Below are 19,877 nucleotides of genomic sequence, written 5' to 3'. Positions count from 1 at the left end.
CTGGTGGGAAAAAATTTAGTTTAGTTTTGTAGTTTATTTTAAGACATATTAGGTGTTAGTTGCTAAAGCTTACTGGTTGTCTATGATGCTGCACACGTGGTTTGGGTGCTTCCTCCTCATCTTCATAACGATCATTGTCATAATAGCTCTCGGGATAATAACGTTCGGAATAACGCAATGTTACATTGGGTTTACTTTGATGTTCTTGCAAATTGACAGGTTTATACAGATACTCATTGACAATATGATATTTGGCTGATTGTTGGCAAATGTTATCATTGGAGGGTGGCATACAAATCAAATGGATTTGATGGAAGGTGAAACCTTCAGGACAGATCCAAGAGTGACGTTGATTTTCCTGACAATAATGGAAGACTTCGCAGTTGAGTGTATCATCAGCGTAGTAACTGGATATTGGGGAAGAGAGAGAGTTATAAAGAGATATATTGTTAATATTTATATGGTAAGGAAATTTTAATTTATGTGCTTTCTTGATTCTATGATCGATTTAGCATAGCGAATCAATAGCAGATACATTTATGAATATGAATTAATTCTATTCAGTATTTGAAGGACCTATTGAGAAACGTTTTTGATACGAGGATGTGTAAAGAGAAATCAAAGTAGATTTTTCGACTGGACTCTTAAATAGTAAGAGGATGAAAACTAATGTAACAACTTCGCAATTAATTAATAATGAGGAAATTAATGTCTTATGCGATTTTATGTTCTGACTATATTAAGTCACACATGATAGCAAATCCCTTGTAGGGAGAATTTGATGCTCTAGTACTCAAGTTAGTACCCTTGTAGTTTTTTAAAAATTAAATAAAATGAACTAAACTTAATTTATTTTGGCTCCTATTGACAGCCAATTGACGTCACCAAGACGACTTAAAACGTGGTTATCGAACTTAGTACGCAAAAAGTCTAAATGAGTCAAAAAACAGCTCCGTGGCGGCCAATTGACTTCGCCAAGCCGACTGATAACACGATTATCGAAATTAGTACACAAAAGATCGAGAACAACTTCTGAGAGTGAATGTAACGTGGACTCATTTGGTAGAATAAACGATTTACTTGTTTGATGGCATTATGTTTGCTTCTGAATTCAAATTAATAACCAGAAACAATGCAGTTAGTGTCAATATGTGTTACTAGGTTTTCAGGGAGCAACATTTTAAACAATTTTGAGAATATTAACAACAAGCTATATATATGACGTCAGCTGACTAACATCTTTTCCGTGTTCTGATACTTTCCATTCGGGAAATATTCAATGCAAAGTCAAATAGATGGGGAATCGTATTGAGATTTGTAGACCAGTTCGACACTAGTCAAGTTCGTCTATAGATATGACATATACTATAGTTTCGTGTTCGGTTTTAATCGAAACCGAAACCGCGGTTTTTACTTTTAATCTATTTTCAGTAGAAAAATAAAAAAATTAGAAATGAAAAACAAACTTTTTCATCCAAGGATTCATCCAAGGATTCATCCAAGTATTTTCTGACAATTAAAATTCAAATGACTGTTTATTTATTTAATTTAAAAAAAAGAATGCAAAGTGTTTTTAACAAAGACTTAGTTATTTACAAATATCCAATAAAAGTATGTTGTACTGACTGACCCGGTGCGCTTCGCCACCCCAATTAGAAGAAAGAAATAGTACTATTAAGTCTCCCTTTGTGAATTATTAATAATTCCGGATAACATGTCTCTAGTTTCAAGTTTATTGGTTTATTGTAATAAGGATTTCAGCTTATTTGAAACGTATTATTATAATTAAAAAAGTACCACATTTTGTATTCCCAATCAGCATCATAAATGCCTAATTTCATATTTCTGCGCCCATTATTATTATTGAAAATGCTAAAGAAATGTACCTTTAAAGTCACCTTTTGCTATTTCTAACTCATTCAGAATCATGTGTGTCTAATTTTTAGGTTTATTATTATAAAATATTCCAAAAGTACTATTACAATAAATAAATAGTACTATAGCTAACTATTATGTACATAAGTACCAATTTTCAAGTTTGAAATCAAAGTAATTTCCCGATTATAGGTTCAATATGAAGAAAATTCAAAAAGTACCATTTTGAAGAACAAAAAAATACTCCTTAGTTTGGTTGAGTATTCCTTTTTTGAATCATAATAGTATTGAGCCCCCTATTCTTGATTATTTCTTTACTGAGAAGCAAATTAGCCAACTTTAATGTATATAAGCTAACTAATTTAATATATTAGAAAAGTACCATTAAAAGCAAATGTACCAATTTTCCTTTATCCTCTTGAACACCCGTCAAGTTTGAATTTTAAATGTGTATAGCATTTCCTATATTATCAACTGATTTTGTTTCTATAATACTTGATATTTAATAAATTATCACAAAACCTACCGAAACCGACCGGTTTTCAATTTTTCCAACATAAATTCAATTAGAAATATCTGAAATATAATTGGAAAATTGTTAAATTCTATCAGAAAATTCTGAAATATAATTGGAAATTTCGGAAATTCAATTGAAATTTTCTGAAATACAATTAGAAACTTCTAAAATACAATTGGTAAGATTTATATCTTCAGCTGATATAAATCTCGGACCTAAAGTCGCAAAATTGTCAAGAATATTGTAACACTTTCATCAGTCTTTTATTCTGTCATTGGGAAATGCCTAATGTCCTCAAATATTAATGAATGTCATATTTCGAAAACGTTGATTTACAGATTTTAAAATAAAAATTAAAAAATTGTCAATCGCTGATATTTGTTAACATAGAGAGTAATTATTTTTACTCTCAGTTGCGCCTCAAGCTCTACCCTAGTTTGCTAATCTCCTGAATGATCGAAAAAGATTTTTTTAATCATTAAGAAATACCTTTAAATCTTTTTTAAAATTGTGTTTAATTTTAAAACATACCCAGTAGTTTTTCCATTGCAAGCAAATTTCGATTGTGCCAACAACAGTGACAGCCTATCGGGCTCCTCTTCCTCCTCCTCAGTCTCTTCTTCGCTTGACTGTTTCTGTTTAGAATTTGCTTTTACGCTGCTCTGATAATTTTGTTGCTGCTGCTTACGTGTTTGATATTGTTGCCGAGGGGGCTCCTCTTGTTCTTCCTCCGACTGACTGTAATCGTAAAGCGGTTGTTGTTGTTGTGTCTGATGTTGCTGTTGTTGCAGATAGTGTTGCTGCTGCTGTCTGTAGGTCAAATGTGTTTGTGCCTGAGTTTCAAAAACATCATCGCCTTCATCTTCGCTGGCGGCATCTATGGAACGTGATTGAAAGCCTTGTGGCTTGGCAGTGGTAGCTGAGGCTGTAACGCTTGTAGTGGCGGCCGTCTGACTGTAGCCCACAAAACATGCCAAGGAGACTAGTAGGAAATAATTGAAACTGTAAGTAGAGAGAAAGAGAAGCGGAACATAAGTATATTTGCAATATATTTTGTAATACAACTGTTTTGCAACTGTTTATAATTATTGCTTAAAATGTTAAGTGTTAAATGATGGATAACGTGTTTTGTTCCTAAATTGTTTTATTAAAACTCTTTGTTTTATTATTTGTTTTTATTAACACCCATATTCATAAAAATTTTAAATTTAAATAATGTTTTAAAGCAAAATTTCCATACAAAATTTGATTTGAAAAAATTGTTTATGAATAAGGCCTTACATGTTTGGTGAAAGTTTGATCAAACAACTACATTCGTATTGAATAATTAACAAAAATCATGTAGATAGTTTTCTTGTATTACAATTTTTATTTTTTTGGAAGACTCACCTTTAACAGGTAAGTTGACAAGTTTCCTTATTTTAAGGTTAATATTCAAACGCGATATATGAAGAAAATCATTTTCGATTTTCCTACATTGTATTTTGGAAATTGACAAAGTTAAAACCTTCATGGTATATAAAACATGATCAATGCAATCATTGTTTCCATGTTGTATTTTTTTTAATTTAACGTGATACATGCTCCATCAGTCACCTGTGATTTAGATGGTTTTTATTGTTTAGTTAGTTGTATTGTAATGCAATGCACTGTGACACAGTGCATTGCATAATAAAATAATTATTTTCTAAACAACTCGATTGAACAAATAAATATTCTCAATTCCTAACTATTCCGGAAAAGTTTTGTAGTTCACCCAATTTTTAAATGAACCTCACACCAAGCACTTTTGAATAAAGATTGCAATTTTTTAGTCTATGGCCCCATTTTCTCAGTATCTGTTTATTTTTTATCGGGACGATATACTCAGTTCTCATACAAAGAGAGATGATGAAGAAAATTGGGCTAAGTCTTCTCTGGTTAGTGTATTTGTATAAATGATGAGCCGCAGTACAAAAGGTACTTTTTCGAATTTTTTTTATTGATTTTTTGGTATTTTTATAATATTTGGTTGAAATCTTCTAGAAAAAATCAATTTCCCAACATTTTGAAATATTCAAAAAAGTACCTTTTGTTCTGCGGCTCCCCAAATAGAAACATTATGAAATGTTTCGACTGCGCCTGTTAAGATTACGCATGTCGAAGAGTATCTAAATGGCGATTCCATGATAAAGTTATGGGTCCCCTTCATATAAGATATCAGGGCATTACTTTATATTAAATATGGTGGGTCCATGTTCGATAGCGGTCAAGAAGTATTCCAAGGTTTTTTAGTTCTGTTATTTTGATATTGTTTATCTGTTTGAAAGGACAACTCTCGCTTCTTAGAGTGAATGTAATGTACACACTTTTGAACAAACTGTTATATTAAATTTGTCCAACCATTATCACAAGTCATTGATGTGAGCGGAACGTCCGAACGGTTCTAGTATAATTCCTGTGGATAAATCAGCGGAAATAACTAGTGTTCGTCTCAGGCTTAATCTTAACGACCTTGGTTAAGATTTCGCCTGTCAAAAAGTATTTAAATCGTTTCAATTGACCAGCATCTAATGTCAACTCCATGCTAAAGTTACAGGTTGAATTCATATAAAGTATTGAACTAAACAGATCTGGTCCCTACCATTGAGTAAGCAGTCACGAGACTAGTTATCATCAGTATTCATAAATTACTTAGTTTTATGAATATTTTTTTTAATAATTATAGTTATAGTACAAAATTTATTATTTGTTTTCATTTTAACATTCTTTCCTAATCGTCGGATTTAAAATTTTTTATGACAATCCCACTGTACATCACATTATTGGAGCTTCTTCATTTTATTTTTTAGTAAGTGCTTTTTTTAATTTTTTGTTGCTTTTCAAAAAAACTTAACATGCAATCAATGAAACATCTTTATGATATGGGAAAATTCCTGAAGAAGACAAAATAAACAAAAAAATCAACTCCAGCAACTATAACTTTGCAAAACAGCCAAATAATAGAAAAGTGCGCGGGAAAATTTATTTTGTAGGTGTTTTTCTTGCTACTCATACACATGTGTATGTATCGAATATTAAAGTATTGTAGTTACATGAATTGTTGCCAGATTTGACGATTTTCAGTGGTAAAAATGGTCCCAATTTTTAGAAAGTCGGTTAATGAAAATTACTGGAATTACTGCGATTTTGAGTTGTAACAAGACCAAACGTTTAGTGATTATAGGTTTTTGCTTCATAGACCATTTCTACAGACCCTAATGTTTTCCAAACTATGTCGCGTTCTATATTTGGCTTTAATCCATTAAAGGAAATTTGTACTGGGTTCAAACATATGGTTTATATCCAATATTCAATGCAAGAAAGGGATAACAGAAATTGGTAAAGCAAAAGAAGTCGAACAACACTTCCGAAGACCACCGAACACTAGATTGGAATCGTATGAAGTTCAGAAAGTTCCAGATTGCAATGCAGCAATGAACTTAGAAGCAAAAGAACGAGCGAAAAAATCGAAGTACAATTTTATAAAAAAAAAATATACCTGATTTGTGATCGATGATGAAACTTATGTACTGGCAGACTTTTTACAACTTCCGGGTCATGATTTTTATGTGGCTGATGGACAAGGTAATGTTTAAGTATTAAGCACTATATTATATACCCTTCACCAAATTATATTTCAAAATAAAAATTTTAAATATTTTTAGGTAAACAAAATTTATTTCCAAAGTTGTTTTTTAATTTTTTGGAAAAAGAAATCTTTTGAATTGTTTTTTTAATTTTTTTTTAAATTTTAAATTTTCTTTTTTTTAAATTATAATTTTTTTTTGTTTTTTCAATTTTTTATTTAATATTTAGCGAAAAAAACTTTTGGTAAAAGAAAAAATTCGGGTTAAAAAATATTTTTTCCGATTTTGATCCACTGTTGGTTCAACTTACTATGGTCTTATATACGTCATTGCAAAGGTCTTTGAAATATCTATCATTAAATATCCATATTGTCTATATTAATGACTTAGTAATCCAGATATAGGTCAAAGAATAGGTCAAAAATCGAGGTTGTCCATTTGTGGACCGATTTTCTCGATTTTAAATAGCAACCGAGCCGGAAGAATTCAGGAGATATTGATGTATGAATCGTTCGGCTTCGGAAAGTTGATTTCAACAGACTCCGCTATCTATAAGGATCCAGAATATATATACTTTATAGGGTCGGAAAAACTTATATATACCCTTGTCACGAAGGTGAAGGGGACAAAAACGAACAAAATTATCTAAGAAGTTTCTTTTGTGGCAAGCCATTTGCAGTTGTGGCAAAAAAAGCTAGCTAATCATTTGTGAAATTAGGCACGATAAACACTGAAAAATATATTTCGGAGTGTCTCCAATAACGGGAGGCAAATCCAAACAACTGTCAAGAACTTCGGCCTGTGGACAGGGGTTGGGCTCTTGTGAAATGAGATTTAAAGAGCACAGAGCAGGTATGCCAGGACATGTACGATTTTAAGCGTAAGTGCAACTATAAAATCTATAATGGAAGAATTTCCGGAAAATGTGGATTAATTCATAAATATCGAGTAATATGCCAATATTTTAATGTTTAATGAATTTGAACAATATTTGAATAAATTTACGTATTTTTACGAATTTTTATATTGAACAATTTAACTTAATACAAGTATAAGTTTTTTCTGGATCACTCTTTATCTATGACAAATAGTTTTTGGAGATTTTGAAAATTCAATGTGATGATTTTGTAACACATTTATGTGGCAACTATACTTGCATGTCTTAGTACTTTACTAAAACCCTGTTTGGGTTAAAGTATCCCCTCTTTGGATTTACCAAAGTTGGCTTTTAGAAAAATCTTTTTGGTAAATTGTAAAGATGTGGCAAATAAAAGAAGTCATACAACAATGTCTAGCTGTAATTGTTGTTGTATGTGGTCTACAGTTTTTTGGCTAATACAATGATTATTTACCACTATTGTTTTGTTGTTGTTATTGTTGGTGTCTTTGCAGCATTTGTCAGCCTCAAAGTCATAGTCGCCGTGTGTTTCTATTTCTATTTTTCTACTTTTTCTTCTTTGTCTTCTTCATTTTTGTTATTTGCTGAAGTCTTCTGCGCAACATTATGCAACAATAAGTAGTAAGTAGAGGTACTAGTACGTCAGTCAGTCATTCAGTCAGTATGTTTTTTTGCGCAGATTATTTTGTTGTTTTTGGTCTCATTGTGGTGGTTTTTATATTATTGTCGGCATTTTATTTGAACAGGCTGTAGAAGTGGCAAAAAAAAAAAAACAGCCACAATTTGTTTATTTTAATTTCTAAAACATTTTGGTTTATTTTGGTGTCGTATAGATTTCAGAGGTTATTTTATAAATTTGTTTAAAAATGATACGTTTAAATTGTAGGTTATATTTTTTTTGGTGAATTTAAAACCCACACAAATGTGTGTAATTAGAATTTATTACATATTTGTATTAAGAATACTTATTAAATAACTCTTTAATGGTAATGGATATGATTTTTTGGGTTTCAATGAAACAATTGTGAACTGCTAAGTGTCACAAGTTTATTTTAGAATTTTAGTAAAACAAATTGAAAAAATCTACATACTTACATACCTATGTATATGTTGGAAATTTTATAAGAAGATTGGAAAACTTTGCAAAAGTTTTTAAATTAACACCAAAACTGTTCGATTTAAACTGTATTGAAATATAATAAGCATGTTTGACATGTGGTTAGGCTGACTGAACTCAATTTGAAGTTTAATAGTTATTTTACAAGGTAACAACATATGAATACAATGTAGTCTTTGATAAACAACAAAAAATCTTCTGGAACCATAATCTCGAGGGGCTATATATTCAAAACCCTCTATCTTAGAAAGCACACGTTTTCAGGGGATCAAAATAACTGCTTATTTCGAAAATTAATAAGGTATATTAAATCCAATACTATTCCATATAAAGAGTAGTAAAAAAAACGTATACACACTATTCCATCCAAAACTTATCTTTTCTAAATCATCCATTTACAACCGTTATTTCGGTCAAAATGGCTACCGAAAAAAGTACGTGAAAAAATAATTAAAACTTTTCAATAAATCCAATATGGAGTTTCAAGAAAATTGCAAAAGATTTTAATGTTCATCGTCACACTGTTTCAAAAGCCATTACACAGTGTAAGGAAGACTTGAACATTGAAATGAATAAGGATGAAAAAAGGTCTAACAGATATTGGTAAGACAAAAGAAGCCGAACAACTATTTCGAAGAGCACTGAACACTTCTATCAGAAAAGCAGCTCGTAAAGTTAAATGATCTGACTCTTTTGTGCGCAGAGCCAAAGCTAATGCTGGTTTGCAGTTGTATAATCTTCAGAAAAAATACATCTGTTGTATGATGGATGATGAAACTTATGTACTGACAGACTTCACAACTTCAGGGTCAAGATTTTTATGTGGCTGATGGACGAGGAAATGTTGAAGAGCAATACCGGACAAAAAACAAACAAAATTCCTCAAGAAGTTTCTTGTGTGTCAAGCCAAGCAGTTGTGACAAAAGAAGCCAATAATTTTTGACATCAGGAAGGATAAATACAGAAATATATAGTACGTATTGTCTACAAAAACGACTTTTACCTTTTTTAACCCTCTAACCCGCAAGAGTGCCATGCATTACAAAACACCAATTATCTCAAAAAGTAATTATACCCTATACCACCATAGTGGGGAGGGAATAATGCGTTTGAGCTAGAGTATCCAAAACCGAAAAACGGTCAACCGGTTTTTTCATCTTTGTAAACTCCACCGGATTCGGTTTTTTTAACTTTTTGGTTTTTTGAGAAACCGATTTTTGTAAGACGGTTAACCGGATTTAATTAAATATATTTTCTAGAGGTCATTCAAACATATTTATGAAAAACTTCGATAACATTTTCAAAAATATTGATTTATTTTTTAACACAAATAAAAATAAATTTAAGGAGACCTTTTTCCTTGGACACTCTAGTTTGTGCAGATGTTTGTAACGCCCAAAAATATTAGTTTAATCTTAAAGTATACCGATCGACTTAGAATCACTTTCTGAGTCGATTAAACGATGTCCGTCCGTCTGGCTGGCTGGCTGTTCATATAAACCTTGTGCGTAGAGGTTTTTAAAGATATTTCGAATTTATGAAGATATTTCGATCAAATTTGGTACATATTATTTTTTCCCAAGGACCAAGCCTATTGAAACTTGCTGAAATCGGTCTATTATTTCACCTAGCCCCCATATAAATGTCCTTCCGAACTTGGACTTTATCGGTCATAAATGTTTAATTTATATATGTATCTCCACAAATTCCGCTCCAAATAAGTTTTATTTATACAAAATTCTTGTCACCAAATTTTGTTACGATCGGTCCATAATTAGTCATAGCTCCCATATAGACCCGCTTCCGAAAATCACTTTAACGTGCATAAGCCGCTTAAAAATGTTGGTATACTCACAAAATTCAACATAGTAAACTTTCATATAGACATAAATCACACGACCTAATTTCATGGCGATCGGTATTTAATTGGTCCACATATAAGGCCCACTTCCAAAAATCATAAATACCCTAAAAAAATTATTCGACAACTTTTTTTTAGCTTTTTAAAGTTTGCGGGTTAGAGCGTTAAGCTTTCAATATGACTGAACCAGTACAACAACGTAATCTATCAAAATGTACTACTAACCATAGATCATTTTAATTTAATTCAGAGGTTTATATAGTATATAATCCGGGTAAAATATTTACATATTTATAAATAAACATAAAACAATAAAATGGGCGATATCTCGAAAACACTTTAGTCAATTTAAAATATTTGTAAGTGAAATTTATAGAAAATAATTGAATTAAAAAGTAATTATTCAAAAAGATGGATGATTTTGCATTGGGATATGTAGACTTGTTTGCTGAATATTTTGCCAACAAAAACTCGTCTTCATGGAAATCGATGATAGGGGTATTGAATACAGCCCCTTGATGTACACAATTACAATTTAATGATCTTAAAAAAAGACCACATCAATTTAAATTAATTTTGTCTCAACTCTAAACAACTTAACCCTTGTATGCCATTTCTTCTTTGATGTTAAACAGTATTTTCAATCATACTAAAGGTCAAAGAACAGCTGCAATCACCCAAGTTCATTTATACTAAAAAAGAAAACCCAACATTCGCTTGTATATTTGCCCAACATCCGGTCGAGCCTAAATAATTTCGTCTAATAATAAACTTTATAACTTTATTATAATTACAAACTTTATTTACAAAAATCACAATTGTCTGACACAAACAATATTGAAACAAATTAAAACACAAACTTTGTTTGACTTTTGGTTGCCCAAGTCAAACATACAACATCTAAAAAACACCATCATTTTGTTTTTATGCTATTTCTCACAGTTATATTAAATAATAAAATTAAATTTATATTAAAAAAAAACTCTTCTTTTTGTTTTTAACGATCATCACTTTTACTTTAGATGGAGTATAGTGGTAGACGATCGCAGTACAAGTTGTTTAAACATTGCAACTGACCTTTTAAATATTGACAAAACAAATGCGTTACAAAGTGAAATATGTTAACTACCTTATGTGGTAGTTAGTTACATGTGTATAAATATTTACTTATACATCTATATGTTTTTATATACATATGTATATAAAGAAGACACAGGTAAATCTTTAACATACGACTTAGTAGCACATGATGTGTCTTTTTATACCCTACACCGAGTAAGATTTTAGTTTCGTGTTTTCGTTCTCACTGATGATGCAGAAAATGCAATTCTTAATAACAAATAGAGAACAGTACTAATAAGATCTCTGTTGCTTAGTGGTTATATCATTTGACAAGAAAACGAGAGTTTAAATTTATTTCTTTCTCAAATGCTGTAGAATTAGTACTATTGAATTAATTAGTGAAGTGTTACGCAAAGTGTGCTAATCGGCCATCTGCAATGACATCCCCTTGTGAAATTCACCAGCCATTAACATCGCGCGTGGTTTGAAAATTCACTAGTAGTAGTTCTCAGTGTCTAACTAATTTGACGTGTCGGAACTAGTTCAAAGAACCAGGAATATTGTAAAAGAATGAATGACAATTTCCTTATGAATAAGTGAAACAGTTTTTATTGCTTTCCTGAAAACTTGTGCTGATAGGCGGTTTTGAATATAAACAATTTGGTGTATTATAGCATTTATTACAAGCTAACACTGTAACATATGAAAAGCATAACACAAGACGCCGCTGACTTCAAAGTAGCGCCCATTAAAGCACATGCAATAAAATTGAACAAAAAAAGAAAAATAAAATTGATTTTACATTTGCGAGCTCATCTTCAACATAAAAAGTAAAAATATAAATAGTAAAGAGACAATAACAAACAAAAAAAAAAAAAAAACTACAGTAAAATTTAATAAAATAAAACAAAAAAACTAAATGTTGAAAGCCTCCAAACATTTAAATACATATTTTATTATTGTGTGAATTTTTTTTTTAGTAACGAAACAAAAATTATTAAAAATATTACACATTTAACAAAAGGACAATTTATATTAAAGTTTTATGAAGTGTTATTGTCATACAGGCCCTTTCTTTTTAATTTTTTTTAAAAAATATTTGTATTATAACTTGTTGTTTTAAAAAAATAATACTATTTTGTAAGTTAAAAGTATCAATAGCTACGTGTTCACGGTTGTCAGATTGTCAGAAAAATGCTCGGAAAATGGTTAACACAACCATGAGAACATTTTACTGACAACTTTGTAAGTTATGACAACCGTATTATGCCGAAGGGTATCAATTGGATCTTCAAAGCAGTTGTTAATTGATACTCAAGGCATGTCAGCCTTTGATAATGCTACTCACCGGAAGGCTGTGGAACGAGTTCTCAGGATTATCGCGATACTGAATGCCGGGTATCCCTTAATGAAATAGCTAGACATTCTAGGATATAGCAGACGAACTGGCCAAAAGAGGTGCGATGATGGATGATGAGGAGATCGACCCCTTTTCTGGTATTTCCCTTGTTAAATGCAAGATGGCTGTCTTCATAAAGCAGGTGGACCAATGAGTCTTCCTGTGTTATAACGAGGTCTACTTGGCTCGTATATGATGCCAGTAGGACGAATCTACTTATGAAATTTCGTCGTGAGCAAATAAGGCTAATTGTTTCCTTCATTACAGGACACTGTATAATTGGGACACATGCTAGGAGATTGGTCCTACGGTACAATGACTACTGTAGGAGCTGTCATAATGAAGAAGAGGAGGATACGGTGTCCCACCTATTCTGCCAATGCCCGACCTGAGGAACGCATCCTATCATGCTTAGATGAGCTATCAAGGTTGAGTATTAGACGAATCTACTCTTTCATCAGAGAATCTGGTTGGTTTAGCCTGGAAACAATGGATGTATAATTAACACCCTGATGTTTACCCCTTGGGTATCACAATGGGATCTGTTTTGCATGGACCCAAGTGAGCTGCTTGAAGAGTGGCAACCAATGGAACCTAACCTAGTTATTTTTATTCGTCAAGTTTCTCCAACCCTGCCTGTTCTTATTTATTTGCAAATAAAATATCTAAATTTGTACTGCATACTTTAGGGGCTTTTTTATTACAGTTGACTGGACACAAAAAAGCCGGTTTTAGCCGTAATTTTTTAATATTTTTCTTTACAAACCATCTCCTGAAAATTTCGAATGGAATAAAAAAAAATCAGCCAAATCGCAGCAGCCGTTCTCACGTGATGCCATTACATACATGGACCATTTCATTTTTATATATGTATATTGAAAAATAAAATTTAAATATTAAGGTCTGTTATTTTAAAAGATAAAATTTGGACAGCTCGTAACTTGAACAAATATGGTCAATTTTACTCTGTTATAAGATATAATAGTAATGAAAATCCTGTTTATTATCCTAAATTATCTCCTATAATTTAAAAGATATTCAACTTTAAATTTTGAAATTATTATATTGTAATTTTATATTTAAAAAATTATTATGATACCTTAACGGGATTTTTTATGAGAATATTATTCTGTCTATATTTGTTCAAGTTACGAGCTCTTCAAAGTTTTGCAAACCACCTCAACTTTGATACTCTGTATCTCTCTTTGTATTCTAACATGGTGGTCATATATTACATTTTAGGAAAGTTTATGGCCTCCTGTATGATTTGTTCTGACCAGTATTTTAGAAATCTATATATACAAACATGAAATGGTTCAAGTATGTAATGTCATCACGTGAGAACGGCTTGAGCGATTTGGCTGATTTTTTTTTATTCGATTCGAAATTTTCAGGAGATAGTTTGTAAAGAAAAAAATTCCGGGTAAAACTCGGAAATTCTTTTTTTTGTGAGTCCAGTCAACTGTAATAAAAAAGCTCGCTAAAGTATGCAGTACAAATTTAGATATTTTATTTGCAAATAAATAAGAACAGGCTGGTGTGAGTGGGTTGGAGAAACTTGAAGAACTAACATTAGTAAATGCTTCCGGGCGAAGCCGGGCCGATCAACTAGTTAATAATATATCTACCACTTGTTTTCGATCGTCCTCACTATGCGGCCTTTGGTTATTAAAAAAGACGCATTTACCAAAGTCCATCCCGAAAAATCGTAAATCTCTTTCATTCAATATAAACATGTTTCTTGTAAGGTTGGCTATCGTTTCGAAATGGCGAAAAGGTAACGCTAACTATATTATAATTATATTTTGGTTTATTTTGGGTAGTCGGTAGTTTTATTTCAAATGAATTGCTTTTGTGCTTTTATGGTATTTATGTGGCCCCAATTAAATTTCCGATACCTCAACAAGTATTGATACATGTTGTTAACTAATTACCTAAAATAAAAAAAAATATCTAAAACTAATTTCAAAACTATTTATAGTATGTATGTAAGTTAGTCAAGTAATTATAAATATTTCATTTTTAACAAATTGTAAGGCTTTTACCATAACTATCAACTAACTGATTGTGATTTGTAATATTAGTTATAGTACAAAAATTTATTCGTTTTTTTTCGTATTTTGCCTAATATGATGCAATTTTTCAAACGTCATTTCAATGTTGTTTTCACTTTTTATGTACAATTTTACTTTTAACATAAAGTATGCAAAAAAAAGTAAAGACTGTAAGCGATGCTTTGGAATATGGTGGCTTGGTTGGTCTGCTTTACTTTGGCTGTCAACTACTGCACCACAGCAATTTCGTTTAAACAGCAAACAAACAAATACATATTTTCCAAAAATCTTAAATAAAATTTACCAAATATTGCATAAAAACGCACACTGGTTTATTTATTTTCCACTATTTATTTGTAATTGAGTTTGAAATTTTACTAGGAAATATTTTCATTTGCTTTTTTGTTTCTTTCTTTCTTTTTGGAGTTGAAGCCGGTTTTTGTGTTGCACACACTGTTGGCGAAAAGTAGATCAGCAGGTTGTGTCCTAGTTTTACTTTTAGTTTATTAAATGTTAGTTTGCAAGTGTGTGTGTTTGTTATCCCAAAACTTCCTGATTCATAAATTGCATTAGAAATGTATAATTTAAGCATTTCTATATGTGGGTTAGTATAGTATTTGTTGTTGGGTTCAGTGATAATGTCATAACAGGTAAAGTCAGGTAGGTTTTTTCTGAAATAAATTCATAATCTGTGGCTACATTTGATCAGATAATTTAATACTGATCAATTAGATTAAATATAGGTGCGTATTAAATAAATAACAGGAGATTTTTCCGTTAATAACAATTTCAGAACCCTAGGCCAAATATACGATCACATTTGTTTATTCGATCTTACATGTCTTTTGTAAAAGCAAATAACGTGATCTTTTCGAAATGAGAGAAAGTGAAATATCTGGATTTAAGGTGGTATATGGTGTCATAGTTTTTTAATGTTTCTAAAAAAGCATAGACTAATTACACTGTGCACGAAATTGACACTTTTTTTCTGTCAAGCGGGGCAACCGGCGCACAGTGGTATGTGTTCATACATTTTTTGCAAAAAGTAGAAGCAGTGCTCCTATGATAATAAATTTGGTACACTTGGTAAGTTTCATATAGTAAAGCCAAATATTAAATATGGTTCATATCGGATAGTCCCTAGGGGTACCTCCCATACAAGGGTCCTTCCAAAATAACGTTGTATAAGTCATAAATTCATAAAGAATGCAACGATCTTATTTAAATTTTGCATATTTTAGTTCCAAGTGCCCAGATATCATACTACAAAGTATGAAGAAAATCGGTCCATATTTGAACCTAGTCCATATATAGGTCCCTTTCTGAAAATAGTTTTATTGTTCAAAACTAACATAAAAATAATAGTATCGTGATGAAATTCGACATAAACAAGTTTTATATAAACCCAAATCTATCTGTTAAGTTTCATAAGAATAGGAGCATAATTGCTCCTATCCCAGAGCTGTAAACGAATCACTCATTTTTGAATTAATTCGCGAATCATTCACACAAAAAAATTAATTGAATGAAATTTGAGTCAATTCGAATGAATTTGGTAAAAATGAATTGCAATTCGTTTCCAATTCAAATGAATTGAATTGATTTTGAATTAATTCAAATGAATTTGGTAAAAATGAATTGCAATTCGTTTCCAATTCAAATGAATTGAATTGATTTTGAATTAATTCAATTCATTTACAATTCATTTGAATTGAACAAGATTTTGAATTAATTCAAACGAATTAGAAAAAACATTAGCAATTCATTTCCAACTCCGACGCGAAATTCGCAGCATATTTAGCAGATTCTTCAATGTCATTAAGTATGCAGTATAATTAATCGACGGTTAAAGAGTCTTCCTTTAAATATAATGCGCCGTTACCATCGTCAGCTGGTATTGAAAGATTATTTTCGTACGCCTCTATTCTAAACATCCCTAAACGTGGATCTCTTTCAGATGATAATTTTGAAAAGCTATTGTTGTTTAAGGTGAATGAAGCATTCTAATTAAATCTAATTAGCCTTATTTATGAAACTCAATTGTGTTTTGAACTACATACATTGTTATTTTTCCTGATTTTTGATTATTTTTGGAAGATAGTTTTATTTTTTTGAAATAAATATAATATAAATATTAGCAAAAAGTTTGTTGTTGGGTGGTCGTGGGTCACAAAATTTCAAAAATTATTAATTGCTTCTTGAATATTAAATATGTTATGTCGTTCAGCGTATTTCAAAATAAAAATCAGTTCTTCTTGAAGAAATAAACTGCAAACACCATGTTTTCATTGATCAGGCGCGTATACAGGACAAGGCTTTTAAATTTTTGTACTGGAAATTTTCATTTTGGTAGGAGAAATCTTTCATTCCCCCTAGAGATCTGCTCTTGAATTTGATTGATTGCAACTCATTTTTGAATCATTCATTTGAATTGCTAATTCTTTTTTCTAATTCATTTGAATTAATTCAAAATCAATTCAATTCAAATGAATTGTAAATGAATTGCAACTCATTTTTACAAATTCATTTGAATTGGAAATGAATTGAAATTCATTTCTGCCTAATTCGTTTGAATTGATTCAAATTTCATTCAATTCATTTTTTCAATTCAATGAATTAATTCAAAATTTAGCTAATTCATAATGAATTAAAATCAAAAAAGAATGATTCATTTACAGCTCTGTCCTATCCCCCATATAAAAAGTAAAAGCCTAAAAGTATGCAAAACCTTTTACTGTAAATATTCATAAAAAATACGTGAGTTTTATCACAAAATTTATAAGTTTGTTCACCGATCGCAAAAAGTCGCAGAATTTTTTTTACATAAAATGAAAGAAAATATTCCAAACTTTCATTTAGTAGTAGTACTAATACGAAGGTAGACCAAGCTAACTTAACAAATGAAAAATTTTTTGGAGCCATTTCGATTTGCTCAGATTTCTTAAACTACATATATGGGAGATTTCACGTCAAGTGAACCAATTTTTAAAATCGAAGTCTTCCGATCGGAATGAAATTTACACCAGGTTAGACCTATTGGATAGTAATTCAGACACAATTTTTCAACAAGATCGGTCCAGAACTCTCTGAGTTAGAGGGGGTCAAAATTTGACATTTTGGCCAAACATGTAATTTTTCTCATTCATGTAACTTATTACCTATTGTTCTTAGCAAAATGTGTTCCAAATAGTTTAGATAGCTATTTCTTCAATCTTTCGAAACAAAAAATATTTAAAAAAAAAATAAAAAATGTTTAATATTTTTTTTCCGAAATCAAAAACTTGTTTAACTTTTTTCAAAATGGGCCCTTTTTTCTTAAAATAAAGCTTAGATATTTTCCTTGAAGACCTATTTGGTCGCTTAGTGGGATGTGAGTGGGATATCTTTCAAAATAAATGTTTTGTAACTCAAAACATGCAATTTTTCACTTTTTTTCAAAATCGAACTTTTTTCCCAAAATGGGCACTTTTTTAATTTTTTTTTTTTGCTCAAAAGAAAGCTTGGGTCTAGTCCTTTAAGATCTATTTGATAGATAATCCACTCGCATCCCACTACGAGACCAAAAAGCTCTTAAAGGAATAGACCTAATAGACCAGTTTTTTTAGATTAGCTCTTGTTTTCGAGATATACCGTTATTTCGAAAATGTAGGGGTTGCACAACATATATTCGCGTAACTCTAAAACGGTTTAACTTATTGAATAAACTAAAAAACCGAAATTCCGGATTTAAATTACTTTTTTAATCTTCGTAGTCGTTTTAGAAATATAAATTTTATTTCGAAATTTTTGTTTTTTAAAACGGCATAAAAAATTGGAAAATACAGCTATGCGTATAGAAAGCAAAGTTCTAAACATAACAATCTCCAAACGATATAAATCTGTCCACAACTTTTGATTTTATAAACAAATGATAATAAAGCAAATACCCCCTAATAACATTTTTTCTCATATTTTTGCAAAAAGTCTGCTATAAATTTTTTAATTCTTTAAAATTGTATACATTTTTGAAAAGAAGACACAATTTCCTATACGTTGATATATAATAAATATATTTTATCATTTCCACTAGTCAAATTTATGAATTCAAAATCAAAAACAAGCAGAAAATTTACAGAATCTTGCCATTTTGTAATATATTTTTGTACACTGCATTGCCGACTATTGCAGTACTAAACATAGGAGAACACTGCAAGATGTAGCTGATTACTACGAGTTCTGTATTTTGTTAAAATATTAGGGATATTTGTTTTATCTTTTGCAAATAAAATGAAAAGTTTTGGACGGATTTTAGTCATTTAGGGCTATTTTTTTTTTGGCAAAAAAATTTATTTCTTACTTAAAGGTAATTTTATTGCGGAATTTCAAGTTTATTCAATAAGCTAAACACCATTTTTATCAATATTTCACACTTTTTCAAAATCTTTGAGAAAAATTTAAAAAAAAAATTTGCAATAATGTCACAGTTTTAGCAAACTTTGCCAGTTTTTGATTTATGAACAGTGAAACAATCTTTAATTATAATTAAATCTTAAGAATTACACTTAAGCATCTCAGCTATCTTCACTACAACTAATGGTAAGTGTGTCATACATATTCACTCAATAACGTTTAATTAAAAAAAATCAACTTTTAAATTGCGTCAACTTTAAGCTAAAGTGACCAAGTAGTCTGGGAAAGATTTTTGATTGTCGCAACCATTACAATTGGACATTGGTATGGTATAAATGACTATAATTTGTTTTTATTTTTTTTTATTTCATTAATGTTGTTAATGTTTTTGGTAACAGTTATTTTTTGCCTTCTTTTTATGTGTTTTTTTTATTTTTGAAATCATCTAGTTATGTCTATAATTGAACTGTTTACCATCATTATGCACAGTGGTTGTTAATTTTTTGTTGTCTTTTCTTTTTCTGGCCACAAAAAGTCGTTAACAATTTTAAGGTCACTATAATTGCAAATATTATTATTTTCATTGTATTGTACTTTTATTTATGTGTATAATAATTTATGAATGTTTGTTAATAATTATTATCATTGTAATTTAAATTGTTATAATTGTAGTTTTATTTTGTGAAAATTAATTAGAAAGGCTTAAGGTTAAGAAAAGTTTTATATGTATTTTTGTAAAAGGCATAATCAGTAGCTATTAATAATTGTAACAGAGCTCATAAATTAAAAAAATATACCATTACATAATATTTTAAAACATTAATTTGGTTTTAACTGAAAATATATTGTAAATAATAGCTAAGAAATAAACACTAAATGATTAAGCTGCTAACATTAACATCGAAAGCTCAAAATTTTGAATATAGTAGTTTCAAGAACATTATAGAAATAAAGCTTTCAAGAAGCATCTAGAATCTAGATGGTAATGTAGTGCACATGAGAACACCAAACAGTCAGTCTAATCTGTTTTTATTTGCAATCAAAAGTATCCGGTTTATTTAAAGGAAATAAACCAACATTTTTAAAAGGTAAAAACG

At 30.3% G+C, this 19,877-nt stretch overlaps 1 protein-coding gene across 1 annotated transcript in view; it reads right to left on the bottom strand.

Annotated features, from left to right (window-relative positions):
• LOC135960777 (transcription factor SPT20 homolog) overlaps positions 1-19,877 on the bottom strand; it is a 36,325-nt gene that overhangs the window by 940 nt on the left and 15,508 nt on the right. Inside the window, exons 2-3 of the mRNA XM_065512162.1 lie at positions 2,924-3,394; positions 74-407 (exon numbers count right to left, since the gene is read on the bottom strand). Of these exons, the coding sequence (XP_065368234.1) occupies positions 74-407; positions 2,924-3,394 (805 nt within the window). The remainder of the gene's footprint in view (positions 1-73; positions 408-2,923; positions 3,395-19,877) is intronic.

This window comes from Calliphora vicina, chromosome 5 (genome assembly GCF_958450345.1).
Source record: "Calliphora vicina chromosome 5, idCalVici1.1, whole genome shotgun sequence".
NCBI lineage: Eukaryota > Metazoa > Arthropoda > Insecta > Diptera > Calliphoridae > Calliphora > Calliphora vicina.
The sequence above is the reverse complement of the archived record's forward strand: the minus strand, read 5'-3'. Positions and strand labels throughout refer to the sequence as shown.